Source organism: Parasteatoda tepidariorum, chromosome 10 (genome assembly GCF_982258835.1).
Source record: "Parasteatoda tepidariorum strain Cologne lab strain chromosome 10, Ptep-v5.0, whole genome shotgun sequence".
In the NCBI taxonomy this organism is placed as follows: Eukaryota; Metazoa; Arthropoda; class Arachnida; order Araneae; family Theridiidae; genus Parasteatoda; species Parasteatoda tepidariorum.
This window is the reverse complement of record NC_141764.1, coordinates 104,014,559-104,030,087: the sequence shown is the minus strand read 5'-3', so window position 1 is coordinate 104,030,087 and position 15,529 is coordinate 104,014,559. Positions and strand designations below refer to the sequence as shown.

Here is a 15,529-nt window from a genome sequence, read left to right as displayed (position 1 = left end):
GTTTGCTTAGAAACCGGCACACATTGCTTCAAAAAAAAAAATATCTCATCATATTTATACGGGGGATCTCGAAAGAAGAACCCTTTCTAAAAAAGAGGAATGGAAGAAAACGAAAGGAAGTGGAGAAATAAGCGTGTCATTAACTATATAAATTTTATCGGTTGGAGTTGTTAAACCTCAATTCAGCGAAATTAAATAATTATTCGAATGCACACTGAGAAAAAGATTCCGGTAAAATTACTGTACTGGCATGGCAATGATATTGTACTGGCATGGCAATTTATACATTTCTGGTAAAAAAAAATATATGTATTTCTAGTAATAATATCAAACTATACGGTATTTAAACCATTTATTTGGTGTTTTTGTCCTTTCGCGTGATAATGGTTTATCGGAAATTCTGATTTTCAAAATTGTAGTTCTTATTACTAAACATTTAGTAGAAAATATGAAGCTGAAATGTAAATTTAACCAAATAAATGGTTTTATGCCATGATCTAAGGTATCATGTTATATTTACCAAATTCTACCAAAAAGCATAGTAAAAAACGATATTTTGGTGTTAATTTACCAAAAGATAGCCATGGCCCTCAGGAAAAATTACCGTGCTTTTTGGTGCTCCCATAGTCACAAATACGGAAAAGTTTAGTGTTTTCTGGTAGTTTTGACCCTATTTCTTTTCTTCAGCGCAATTTCATACTTTTTACAAAATGAATTACTATGCAAAACTTTATTTGAACTGATACCCTGAAAGGAATTTTTTATAATTTGCATAACGTTAATTCTTAGTGCAATATTTTTGTGCGACACTAGAAAATTCTACTATGATAAGTCGGATAAATTCAATGAAAACGTTAAAGTGGTAGCTTAGGTTGAGGTTACGTCACCAAATTAATATTTCTAAAGTTATCTGAAACCATGTGCTCAATTTATAGTTATTCTTTTAAAGCGCGTTTCTAAAAAAGGTAAATAATTTAAAATACAGTGAAAGTCAATGTTAAGTGGTACGAATTCGTTTAGGTGAAACATAAAAATGTGCCCTACTATTATTTACTTCGACGATGCTTCATTTAGGTAATCAGCACATATTGAAATAAAAAATTAAGCTTCGAACTAAGAAGCAAAGGTAATGGAGTAAAGATTTGTTCAGAGGAATCGTACAAAATAGCCTTTATTGATGTCAATCATGTTTAAGATTCGTGATACGTAGTAATTGAAATAAATACGTAGCCTATGTACTAAAAAGAAAAGTTAATGGAGAAAAAATACTTATTTGTTTTGGGGAACTGTTGAAAATCGCCTACTGCTTAAAAATTGTTGAAATATTATTATTGACACCAATGCTTAGTTAATGTTGTTAATTAAAGAAAACTATGTATTGAAAAGCAAAGTTAATAAAGTATTTATTAGTTTAGAGCAGGGGTTGCCAAACTTTTTTGATCATCGACCCCTACATAATTCTTCGAAATCTCTATCGACCCCCATGAATTAATTTTCTGTTAATTAAAATAAAACTCTATTAGATACTGTGTTTGTACACTTATTTTATGATTTTGAACATTTATTAAAGCAATAGTACATAGTGTAACAATAGTTTTATGAAAAATATATTAATGTTGAGATGTAAATACCTTAATATTTATGAAATAATAAGTAATTATAAGTAAGTAGAAATAATAAGTAAAGTAACTACGGATTTATCGCTTCTTAATCAATCACATGGGTGTGCCTGGTGTTATTTTTCTTTTTTCTTTTTCTTCTTTTTGCAAGGTTCGTTATTCAAAATTGGTCAATTTTAATCCTAAATCCCCTCGAAACTCCACATTAAATTTATTTCGGTTTTTAGTTAAGATTGAATTTACGTGACTGAAACCGGCTTCAACCATATAAGAACTTGGAAATGCTATCATAAATGGCTGAGCTATTTCGTAAAGTCTTACATACTTTTGCATTATATTTATATTTGTCCAAAATTTGCTTATTGTTAAATTTTTAAAAAGCGTCTTTGCTTCAAATCCCCATAATAATTCAGCAAGCTCATCTTGCAGGTTGATGTCCACGTTTTCAATTTGAGCAGAAAATGGCACAATAATCCAATCAGGGATGTCAATGTTTTCCAAATCAACAAAACGCAGTTTAAAATCGTCCCTCAATTTTTGAAGATTACGTGTATATATTTCCAAGTCTTCTTCTTTTATTTCTAATTGTCACATATCTGAGAAATACAGATAATACTTCGACCAATCGACCCTTCCGGTTCGGATCGACCCCCATTCGACCCCCTAGCTCAGATCGACCCCCGCTTATGTGAAATAGACTCCTGGGGGTCTATATAGACCACTTTGGTGACCTGAGTAACCGTAGAAAATCACCCTTCGCAGATAACCCACAATTAATCTATTAATCTTGGTAATACGCACTACAAATATTATCATAATTACAGTTTTAATAAAAATTCAACAACTGGTTTTCCGTTGTTTCAGAAAATATTTTTTCCAGTAGTAGCAAAGATAATGTATTATTATTTGAAGATGAATGAATTAGAAGAACTTCACTATTTATAAACATTTTAAAAACTATATTAAAGAGAGAAATGGCACACTATCAAGGTCTTATAATTTGATTTTAAAATTTTGACTTTATTTCGCTGTCCCACTCATAAATATACGAGACCTGTTATTTAAGTAAGGGCAGTTTGAAAATACAAGCCAAATGAAAGAAAATTATCAAGAAACAAATTTTAATTTTCAAACAAACTCTGATTTCATTGATTTTGATTTTCAAACATTTTTTTTCAAAATAGTTGCCAAGTTTGCTTAAACATTTATCATACCTTACAACTAGATTTAGAATACCCTCTTCAAAGTAACTTGCCACCTGCTCCCTTATCCAAGAGGTCACTACCATTTTCATGTCTTGGTCATCGTTATACTGGTTGCCACCCAAATGATGTTTGAAACATCGGAGAAGATTAAAATCTTTCAGAGCAAGGATTGGGCAAAATTGAGAAGTGGTATAAGACTTCCGAGCCAAAAGAGTCCAATAAAGCTCGGTACAGAGCTGTGGAGAAAGTGATTGTAGCAAAATCTTCTGTCAGCATGCTAGTAGGAAGGATCGTAAACTTCACATATCTGCCGGACAGGCTAAAAATGTATCACTGACCGTACGCGACCGACCTCTCGTTAAATATGAACATTTTAAGGACACATAACTGACTGTACCCTCACAGCTGTAACTGAGTGCAGTTGTTCCCAAGGAATGCCAAGACACGACGAAAGCATTCGTTGCGATTCGTGTGTTGCGACGCACACCGCTCACCAACCCCCGTAATTGCTTTTCATTCATCCCTTTTTTTTCTTATGGGTTGTTACTTTTTACATGGCACGGAACATTCTGTTAAACATTGAACATTTTTTTTTCAACAAATACAATTATTGTGGATTTAAAAATTTTAGAACATTTTGTCAATGCGTTAATCGTAACGAAACGGATCTGAAAAATAATCACCCGAGAAAGAAAAATTTACCATAATAATAAATAAATGAAATTGATTGATTGATGAAGCTTTCGTAAATTTTAATAATGAATGTTTTTCATTACTGAATTGACTATTTATTACATTTTTTCATTTTGAAAAATTTCTACATAAATGTTAAGATTCATATATGGCGACATGTAATCTCCTTTTCTGTCTTTTTCTTTTTCTCTTTTTGATTAACCTTTGATTGAGTTTAAAGCGACCTTTTAAAATAAAGAACTCATGAGGGAATCGATTTTTAAAAGTACGACTTTTCGATTTCTCAAGAACTATTTGACTGATTTTGCTCAAATTTTGTATTTTACTATTTAAAATTGCTTTCTTTAAAATGATGTAAAAATATGTGGGTGATGTAAAAATTATTTCGACAATTAGAAAATAGAATAATAAAAAATAATAATATTTACTAAAAGTTATATTTTGAATGGAATTTTCTTTGAATAAACGAGTTTTTTAATTGTGTACAAAACTTTTTCAATTCGCTTAAAAAGTTCTTAAGATAAGGCGAAATACAAAATAAGTAAAAATAACATTAAAAGATACAAACTTTAAACCACTTTTCCTGACCAAACTATTGGCACCACCATATTTTCCCCATTGCAGCTAAACCCTCCTTTATTTTGAAGAAATTCGAATCCGTCGAAATTTAAAAATCCGAATTCGTCAAAAAAAAAAAAAAAAAAAAAAGTGGGTTTATTCAGAAAAAGTACGTTTTTATGTCTGATTTCCTAACTTAAAATGTCGTCGGTGCTAATTAATTAAAATATTTGAGATCACCCCTTCGAACTCTTAAGATTGAATTCTAGAATATGAAGATACGAGCAGTAGATTAAAAGTTATTCCGGGCTTTTTTTTAAATATTTGGTCGACTGTACATAATTTAAAGAAGTTTGCAATGCTTACTAATTCCAAGTTATTTATACAGAAGAAAAAAGGAACACATATTTATCCGATAAATAGTTTTAACAAATTCATTGTTTGTTTTAATATATTAGTTTTTGTGAGCTTTTGAAAGTTTTCCGATGTAACTGAAAAGAGCATCAAGAAGTGCATAGCATGCAAACTAAACAATGAAAAGAGTTGCAGTAATATGTTTCTAAGTGTAGAGTTTAAATATATCAAAACTTTAAAGTGTTTCTAAATTTTTTTGACGAAAAATTCCAGTGTGACAAAATAATTTTGGTTACTGTTTAAAATTCGTCATATCGATAGATCGATTTTCGTTATTGTGTAGTGATTATTTCGGTCCCTCGGAATTTGCTAAAATGGAATTCGACTGTCGACGAAGAGTTTGAGTATTTTTCTTTCCTTCTTTCTGTTTCCTGAGGTGCATATTTGCTTATTTTAACTTTTCGAGTAGATTAACATTTTAAAGATTTAACAACCTCATTATGGTTTTCATTTAATGAACAGCATTTCAATTATACATACCAATTAATCTTTGTAGAATAGCATTTCTAAAGTAAATTATTTTAAATTGAAATAAATATCAAAGTAAAATATTTTGAGCAAGCGAAAATAAAAAACATATTATTTTTAGAACTTCTTGTTTGTTCTTATTATTAAGAAATATACGATTTTAATTAAATATATGAATTTTAGGGAAAAAGGCATTGATTTTACGCTACCTTACAATTATAGAAAAGACAATTTCAGTTTTTGAAATTTTTTCTCAAGAAATACTTAGATTAATTTATTACTTGAGAAGTGCTTAGGTCATGCGATTTCTTATACTTATCAATAAAGTTTAAAATTTTCAGAGGTTTGAGAGACAGGTAATAAATTGTGAAAGAAAAACAAGTATTTTTACGCCATGACAGAAAATATAGCAATGAGGTTGTAACTGATATCGATTATTTTGTTTGTTATTTGCAATAATTGCATAAAACTTTCTACATCTAGCTTAAATATTTGAAGATACATGATTACTTTAATAAAAAAAAAACTTCATATCTTATGTTTTTTCCTCAATAGCCTTAAAAATATTCAATAAAATTAAACTATATTTTTGAAGCAATTTTTAACGCATTAAAAAATTATTATTTCAAAATCTGAAAGCACTTTGTTAAAAATTGCACAAGATGGGAGCATTTAAAGTAGATCTTTTATATTTTGCATACGAAATTTTTATAATTTTGTATTGAATCGTATTTGGTAACTAATGAAAAATATCGATTTGAATATCTTGTTTTTAGCAATGTGTTAATTAATTTTTGTATTTAAAAAAAACGCTCTGAATGATAAGCGGTTTTCCACAAATTTCATTCTGTATCATAAGAGAAAATTTAATACAAATCATAATACCTTATAATAATCGTTCGTACACGTGATGGTATTAGGAAAGAATATTTTAGGAGGCATCCTCTACAATGGCGATGCCATTTTTTTAAAAAAAAAAAACACTTATTTAATAGTACAAAATATAACTTGCGGAAAACCCCCCTCTTTAAAGCTTTCTTTCAAAAAGTACAGAAACTGCTTTGAAAAATGATAAAAACATTTTAAATTTTCAAGATATTTAAATTAGACTTTTTTCAAAAGTTACAATTTTCCAAAGACTTACTGCAAAAATAGGAATTTGTTTTTCAATCTTTTTTGCTTATGAAAATTTTTCAAATCCTTTCGGTACATATGCAGAATAGAGCTACTAATAAGCTACTTTAAATTCTCATATCTTGAGCAATTTTTAACGAGTTTTTTTTTTGTCAAATTTTAAAATAATAATTTTGTTATTAATCAAAAATTGCTCCAAAAAGCTCTATTCATACTTACTAAAAAAATCTAACCATAAATGGAAATTAAGCTGTTTATTACTCTAGACAATTAAAATTAAAATTTAAAATTACTTTATAAAGGCTATAATTTAGAAGTTTACTTAACAAATAAATTAATCCAGCATAAAAGGTCACACATTGAAACTATTCCGCCCAGTGGTTTTATTAATAGCTTATCATAATTAGATCCTACCTTAAAAATGAATCAGAGCTAATCCTATAATCAGAAAAAATGAATTAATGCTTTCAAATTTTATTAAAATGAAATTGAATGAATGAATCAAGAAAATGGTTTTTAATTAAATCTGTTTTAAATTGATCAGTCTCTCTTAAATACTCTTTATAATTAGAATTATTCCTGTAAAACCTAAGAATTAGAGTGGTAAAAATTTTCGAAAACTATCTTCTTGGCTAAGATGGAATTAAAGTCTGTACTCTTTTTAAAAAGTTAAAATAATTTATTTTGTCAAAAAGTTTATATGTAATTTTCCCATCTTCATTCATTTTAAAAATCTTGAAAATATTAATTTTGATGAAAATAAATTCACTTGAATAAATTTGCTGAGCTGAAATTTTAAAATCATCAAAATGAATAGCCAAAAGATCATCTTCCGAGAACGAAGAAATTCGTCGAAAAATAAATATTATCAAATGATTTAGCGAATCTATATTCTTGGAGAAAAAGAAAATATTGAAAACATTAGTACTATTATTATTTCCCTTGGAGATACCATAAGTTTGTTGAAGAACACAGTCACATTTCTTTAAGTAGTGAAATTTGAAATACACAATAATTATCCTAAGATAGAAATTAATCTTTATAATGTGTCGAAATATATATATATATATATATATATATATATATATATATATATATATATATACTACATTTAACTTTTACTACAACATTAAAAACTACATTTTAACTTTTTAATGACATTTTTTTTAATAGTTTAATATTTCTTAAAAAAATTTGTCTGAGAATTAAGCTCAAGTGACATCCTCACCCCTTCTCCCCCGTTTCTCTACAATCATTGGAGAAAAATGTAATTCGATAATTGTCTATGTTTTTGCAATTGAAATCAAAAACTTTATTGTTATTTTCTTACTATGATTTTTGTGGCAACTTTAGTGTTTTCCTTTCCTACTTTGGAGTCAAAAGGTGAACTTGAACTTGTAGTTTCTAGGTTAAATATAGCCTAAAATATTTTTTGATAGCTTTTTTTGTTAAATGGTATAACGAAAATTTTTAGTTTACTAACAAGGACTAGTGATTTCCTGCAACAATTGGAGACCAAATTCTGACCTGTGGTTTCTAGGTCCAAAACTGGCTAATTTTTTTTTCTTTGGTGGACTAACGTTTAGAGGCAAAATTAAACATGTGGTTGCCACCTTTTCCTCCCTAGTATTAATAGTATTACAGACAGCACTAATTTTTCAGATATAATAGTGAGTGCTTAAAAAGAAGTTATATCTTTTCATAGTGAATTAGCTTTTATTTTAATTTACAATTAATTAATACTGTTAATTTTTTGAATTTTTTTTATTCGTCTTTAAAGAAATTTTTTTTGCTTTCTCTTTTATTCTTTTTGTTTTTTCTTGTTTTCTTTACGTGATTCTCTTATAATTACATATTTCTGTAACAGTCTGCGTTTTCATTCGTCCTTAGTCGTATTTATTATTTTAATAACAATAACATACAAGTTCTGCGTTAGTGTGCTAATGTCGAGTAAAATTTAATACAAGAGTTCAAGTTTATATTTTAAATGAGAGATTCCTCTCCACCAGTATTCGTTCCTAATGTTTTCCAAGGAAATGTGTCTTCCTTAGAATGCGAAAATTCCTTATTTGATTAGAAGACAAACAACGGCCCTTTAAAGTTACGCTGATTATTTCTCTGTCCTCTGAGATTTTAATGACCCGTCTCTTATTTTGTTATGTCACATCAAAATGCAAAACACGAAATTTAATGAAACTTTGAATGAAGAGAAAAAAGAAAAAAGCTGAACTAATTCCCGACTATAATTTTATTTTTAAGGAGGGGAAAAAGAATGAGTTTCACGAGTTAATTTCATTAAGTGTTACGCATTTGAAATATTTGCCTCAAAATGATTCAATTTATTTCTTGCTTTTCTTTATAAGATGACAAAAGAGGAACATTCTTAACTTGCTTTGTCATTTTGGATTTTGCGTGAAATTTTTGATTTTCGGTTTCACGATGTTTTTTTTTCTATTTCTAACAAACCTTTGATGATAAAGTATCATTTAAAAGCATTATGCTTTAAAAAAATGAAATGTAAGCGCTGCTTTATTAGATTAGATAAAAAAGCACTTGACAACTTTTAAAAATTCTGCAAAATTTTTCTCAAGAATGTAAAGCAATAAAATGAAGTGATTAGTTATTTTGTGAAAGTAGTTGAATGGTTTTTGTTTGTTTGTTTTTGGATTCTTTAAAATTTGTTTTTATTATTGCTCAAACTGAAGAAATTCGATTGGGATGGTGCCGAAAAATTAGGATTAAAATCATACTTAGAATTTAAGATATTTGAGTTTGGTCGAGAAGAAAGAGGCCTCTTAAAGCTTGATATTTCTGTTCTAAAATAATCCTAAAAATATTCGTATTTATGATTTCGCATACTCTTAGAGGCCAGTTTTTTTCGTGCTAATAGTCGCCATTGAATGCCGTCACACATTTTGGCGAAATATATTTTTATTCAATTTCACAAAAATATTTAAATATTACGTCTAAACTTCCCTTTCTTTGAGGACATATTAAGTTTATACAAAATTGTCACATTGTTCGGAATTACTTTGTTGGATGACTTTAGTATGCTAGGTATCAGTGAAGACACTTTCTTTCATAAAAAAAATAGCGCTATCACACTTAACAAACTTTGCAAAACATTAGTTTGAGTTAAATATATAAATTCAAAATGAAAAATTGAGTTAAATACAATAATATTCTTTGTTGTGGGGGCTGAGATTGATATTGGCATTAGCAGAACTTTTCGTGTATTATTCGCAAGTAATCCCCTTGTTGACTGAATATTTTAAGTCAGTTCTAGTATAAACTGTTTCTAGATCCAGTATAAATTTCTGAAGTTTGCCCCTCTCTCGAGTTACGCCTTAGCCTCCATTTTGAATTTACTAAACTCAAAAACAGAAGACAACTAAACATGCTAACTGGACAAGTGATGCATTTATTCAGATATTTTATTATTTTTTTAACAGAACAGTTTAGAAATTATTAAGGTTTAAAGTAAAACACTAAAAGTTTTTTACCTATTTAAGCGCTTGATATTTTTATATAGCAAGTGAAGTATTAAGTGTTATAAATACTAAACGCTAAATCGAATGAAATCATAATCGATTCGATAGAATAAATACTCCAGTTTTTAAAATTAATCAAGAAATTTCAGTGTTTCAGTGTTTTCAGAAATCAAATTTTTGTTTCAGTTAAACGATCTTTCTCCTCTTTTCGGCTCTTACTAAATTCTAATGGCGTCTGACTTTTGAGAAAGGGTCGAATTTCAGTTATTCGATTTGAAATAGTTTATTGAACGCTATTAAAGCAATTTCCAGCTAATGATCTCTACTTAAGAGCTGTCCTATTTGTTCCTATTAGAAAGGAAGTTTAAAAATTGCATTTCGAAATATTTATTGCGAGTGTAGGTGTCCAATTGATTGATTGTCTTTGTTTTCTGACTACACTTCTCTTTCCTGTATACAATCGAGTATCCTGTAGCAGCAAGTTTCTTAAAATTTTTTATTCAAAACCTAGTTCAAAAAACGCGTTTAAGAAACGTAAAAAAATGAACTTTTTGAGTGTTCAACGCAAATTTAACAATTAAACGAGAAGATTTTGTACTTATACTTTTTTAAACACAAAGTATAATCTTTACGGACGTTCATTTACAATTCAGCTGCCTTTATCGACTCTTTTTTGGAGATTTTTCTGTAATGGGCCCCAATTATAATGCTAGTTTTCCTTTCTTTAAAAATGTGTTAGCTGATCTGAAAAAAAGGTTAAGAATAAGAATAAGTAAGAAAAGGCCAAATAGGGTCATTAAGGGCAATAATTAGAAATATTAAACTAGAAAATTGCTGCCCAGATTTTGGAGTGGCTAAGTATGATGCAGTTTCATTTGATTACATTATATTCAGAACACTAAACGATTAAGGGAGTTTAAAAATCTAAATTAGTACAACGGGTGTTCAGCATCAATATTATGAAGACAATCTTGTAAACTTTTAAAGTCTTTATGAATGACATCCTATTGTGGATTTATTTGGGTACAATAGTTAATTCGTTAAAAAAATTCATAAGAGAAGTTAAAAAAAACCGAATCAAATTTCCTAAACACGCATTTTGTCCTTCGTCCAGAATAAAAAGCTCACCGACGTAATACTTGTTTTAAGTTTTGCAAACACTCTTTGAACAAATTTTTTGCTGATCTTTTATTTCTGAAATCGAAAACTTGACTATTAGAACTAGGTTGAAGGATATCAATGCGAATCATTTGCGAATGAAGATATGTTTCTGAAACTTTTACAGAAGTATATTAAAGGCGAGTGGAGGTCAATTCGAAGCCCATTCAATGGAATAAATGAGTAAAAAAGACATATCAACACCTATTCCACCGATTATGCTCCAAATTTATGTTTTGTCAATTAAAACTGCAAAATTGAAAATGAACTATTTATATATGAAGTATGTACTTTCAAGTATATAGGTCAAAATACGTTCGACTATTGTTAAGCGAAATAATAATAAACAATTATCAAAAAATATTTTTTGTATAGAAGTATCTTTGTATTAACAAATTCATAATTGTACGCAAATATATTTCCTATTGTTTTTGAAATATAACGAAATACGTAAAAAAGGAAATTAACTTTAAGGGATCCAAACTTTGGACTGCTCCTCTAACATCCCCAGTGGTATCCTATTTTCTTGGTTGTGGTTACCCAATATTTTTTGAGGGCTTAAAATTCGACTTCGTCAAAGCAAAAAAGATACGTTTATTCAGTGTATGTAGGTTTTTGTTTCCGATTTTACAGTTTAGAATATAGTCTGCATTAATTAATAAGCATGTTTAAGATGAAACCCTTGAAGATTATGTTTTAATATGTGAAAATCTGACCCTTAGATTAAAAGTGATTCAGGGTACTTACTTTTATTAAATTTTGCGCTCCGTTACATTACGGGAAATGGAGGTTACTTCGAAATATGTAAATGCACTTTACATAACATATTCGAGAGTTATGGAGTCTTTACTTTTATTCGAATTCCTTTTGGACAGACTACTCATAAAAATGCATTTTTAAATTCTAAAATGGTTCTGTATGTTCCAGGCTATGGTCACTCCACTCCGGCCACCTATGGTGGAAAAACCTTCTGCATGTTCTACGCTTTGGCAGGTATTCCATTGGGCCTGGTAGTCTTCCAGAGTATAGGAGAGAGACTCAACACCTTTGTGGCCTACCTCCTCAAACACTTCAAGAGGGGGATAGGCATGAGGAACACTGAAGTCTCTGAGACAAACCTCATCTGTCTCATCTCCATCCTCTCTACTGTTGTCATGACGACAGGTGCAGCAGCATTCTCTAAGTACGAGAGATGGGACTATTTTGATTCTTTCTATTACTGCTTCATTACACTCACCACAATCGGTAAGTTTTTAACCCAATCTACCATTTCTATTAACGAGACGTAACGTTAAATGCGTTTAAGAAAATATAATAAAAACATGCTTGTTTTTATGTGAGATTGCGTAGATTTTAGAATGATTTCATAAAACAATGCTTAGCAAACTTATGACCATTTATAAGAAACCAAAGGACAGATAGGAATCGATTCTGTAGGCAGTTTACTTATTAGAAACTGGATCTATCGACTGTTTATTTATTAGCAACGAAATCTATGTGCAATTCACTTATTAGAAATGAAATCTATCAGCCACTCACTTATTAGAAAATCTATAGGTTATCAGAAACAGAACTAGTAACAGAACCCCATTTATTATGCACTATATCCATAGGAGACCATCAAAGACAAAAAATTAAAATTGATACTGAATTATAATTGTAATTAAAGAATGAAACTGATAATGGATAATATTCTAGTATGATTGTGGTATATCATAAGATATTAAAAATGAACTATCATTAACTAATAATGGAAACTAATTACCTACACGAGCCTTTTTATCCGCAAAAAGAACCTAAAATTACAAATTTTTAATTTGTGAATGAAAATTTAAAAATACGATTTATAAAAAAAAAATGTAAAAAGTGAAACTAATATTAAGACGTTCAAACTTTCACCCACTTTCTTGTGACTAAACTATTAAACTCATTTTCTTAAGATTGTGCCCCCTTTTTTTTGAGGTTTAAACTTCCAATTAAATCGAAAAAAACTTAGAGAAAGTGCGTTTTGTGTTTGATTCAAAAACTTAATAGTTAGCTCTAATGAATTGGCATATGTGTGGTTATTAGAATAAAAAGTGGCTCACTGTACTTGTCTGTTTCAGGTTTTGGTGATTACGTGGCACTGCAGAAGGAGAGCGCACTCCAGAGCAAACCGGAATATGTTGCCTTCAGTTTAGTCTTTATACTCTTCGGTCTATCTGTTGTGTCTGCAGGCATGAACCTTCTCGTTCTCCGATTCCTCACCATGAACACAGAAGACGAGCGGCGGGATGAAGCCGAAGCACAGTGTGCAGCTCAAGAAGCTGTGCGTCTAGAAGGGGACGTTATAACAGCTAACGGTAGCATCATCTCGGGACTGGGTCCCCCCGAAGAATCGGACTCGGAAGACGATGACTCTCTTTGTACGTGCCACGCCTTCTGTCCTATGCGCAGAAGGAAGACAATGGAAAAGCCTTATCGTTACAGGAGTAGGTCTCTTAGTAGATCTCCTCATGGCCTGCCCATGCACATTATAAGTCCCATAGATATGAGAGACAATATAATGGAATCGTTGAGATCCGATTCTGACCTGTGCATGGAGTTTCCAGACATCAGGAGAAAGAGGTTGTCCATATGACACATGCTTACTTTTAATGAACTACAACAAATTGAACAACAGACCAATACGAAATAGAACCAATTTCTCAAAGTAAAGGAATTTTTTTTTTCAACAGCAGACTGTTACAAAAGTTAGTATGGCCTCTGCAATGTATTTCGCTCAACATTTTCACTCTACAAATTTACAGGAAAATTTTGTCTTTCAAAGAATTTGTGACAAATATTATTATTTATTTTAATAGACTATAGTTTGTTAAAACAGTTCTAGGCTAGCTAGTTCCTAAATCACAAAAAAACATATAAATTGGGGGATTTACTGTAATAACAAGTTTTTTTTCTCTTTCTATTTCACGAAGTCTGTTTTAGTCGTGTGATACGCATCTTTACAAGCTAGTTAGAACATATTTGAAATAACAAATACTGTACTTACAGTTTTCCTTAAACTGTAATTACAGAAACTGTACATACAGTGCGTTTTTGAATTTTTTTTTTATTTTTTTTTATAACCGTCGTTGAACAGCCGACCCAATTGAAATTATGATATTTAATATACAATTTCCAAGCATCAAACATTTTTAAAATTTCTGTTGTTTAGCGTAATACTAGATGCTGAACTTGAACCGCCAATGCAAAAGGTTTGAATAAAAAAAAATTATATAATTTCTTAAAACTTCAAATTGTCAAAAAAAGTTTGAAATAAAATATTCTCCTTCGCAAACTGCATCGAGGGTAAAATGCTGTCCTTAAAATAATTCCACAAAAAATTGGTTCAAATCTGCCCCATAATATCCATGCTCTTTAATGAGATACGATTTTGATGATGACTTTGATAAGGTGTTAAATGAAGTCACGTTTAGATTCAAACTGAATGCAAGTGTCGTGTGAAGCAGTACAATAATAGAGCTCAACTTAGCACCATATCAAGGTATGTAGCAAGTATGAAACGTAATTATGGTTCAACACACTTTTTGACAATTCAGAAACATACTAACTTTTGTAACTTGATTCCATTAGTTGCTTTCAACTAACGAATTAGAAAATTTTTTTAGTGCTACTAACTTCATATTTATTTCAGCAAACTATTTACTGTCCAGCTATCTCGAGAACTTCTCCCGACTAAAAGTCTGAGGTTGTTATGGAGTCATGAGTTAAATTGTTTCTAATGGGAGAGAAATGACATCATTCTTACGGTCTTACAACCGACACGAATCGATAGCTCTCATTTTGAAGTGACCTAAGGACAGCAAGTGAAAGAGTTCTCGTGTTAGCCGAACAGTTGTTTGCTGTTTTGATAAGTACTAAATCGGACATCACTGAATATCTTTTCTGCAGCTCTTTGAATAAGCTATTTCACAATATATTTGGTACAGTGTGTCCAAAATAGGAGTTACTGATTTTTAAAAATGTAATAAAAAATAGTTGGAGTTTCTAAAATTTCTTTCGGAAGACTACAGTGATGTGAGGGAGTTTTATGATAACTTTTAGATTTGAATTCAAACTATCTCTTAATCTCCCTCATTTATAACTAATCTCACCTAAATTGCTTGTATTTTCTGAATAATTAAGCTACTTTAAGGGATCTTTACTTTTGACATATCAAAAAATGCGAGTTAAGAGTATCATCAAAACTTGAAATACGGGTTAGTAAACGTGAATCTAGATCAAAAGCAAGTATTTAAGCAACTAAACATACATTAAAGTAAGTATTTGAAGAAAATGAGCATAGGCCGAAATGCGTTTGTAAGGAATTAAAAATGCGCGTATGAAATAATACATATAACTTAAAATGCGCATTTAAAAGGATGAACATAGTTTCAAATGCATGTTTGATAAAGTATATGTAGCTCACAATGTGCATTTACGAGTATAGATATTGCCGGAAATATTTGAGAAAGTATAGTTCAAAATGCGTATGAAAGAAATTGAACAAAATGCTCCTTCTCCATTTTAACCTACTTTCATTTTATTTTATTGAAAAAGGCGCATACAAATCAATATGAAAATTCGCTCAGTTTTTCTTTTAACTTTATTATATTTATTATTAAATATTTAATTTATTTAATCTGCAAATAGCCATAATAGTTTAAAAAACAGAATCAATTCTTAAGTCTTGTCCATATTGTTTATAAGTAGCGATACACATTTTCTTAATTGCGTATGTTGAGTCATGCCCATTTAAAAAAAAAAA

General features: G+C 29.8%; 1 protein-coding gene across 1 annotated transcript in view; it reads left to right on the top strand.

Moving 5' to 3' along the window:
- Positions 1-15,529, top strand: part of LOC107446547 (two pore potassium channel protein sup-9-like) — a 97,862-nt gene extending 82,333 nt beyond the window's left edge. Inside the window, exons 3-4 of the mRNA XM_071184367.2 lie at positions 11,668-11,985; positions 12,846-15,529. Of these exons, the coding sequence (XP_071040468.1) occupies positions 11,668-11,985; positions 12,846-13,360 (833 nt within the window). The 3' untranslated portion in view covers positions 13,361-15,529. The remainder of the gene's footprint in view (positions 1-11,667; positions 11,986-12,845) is intronic.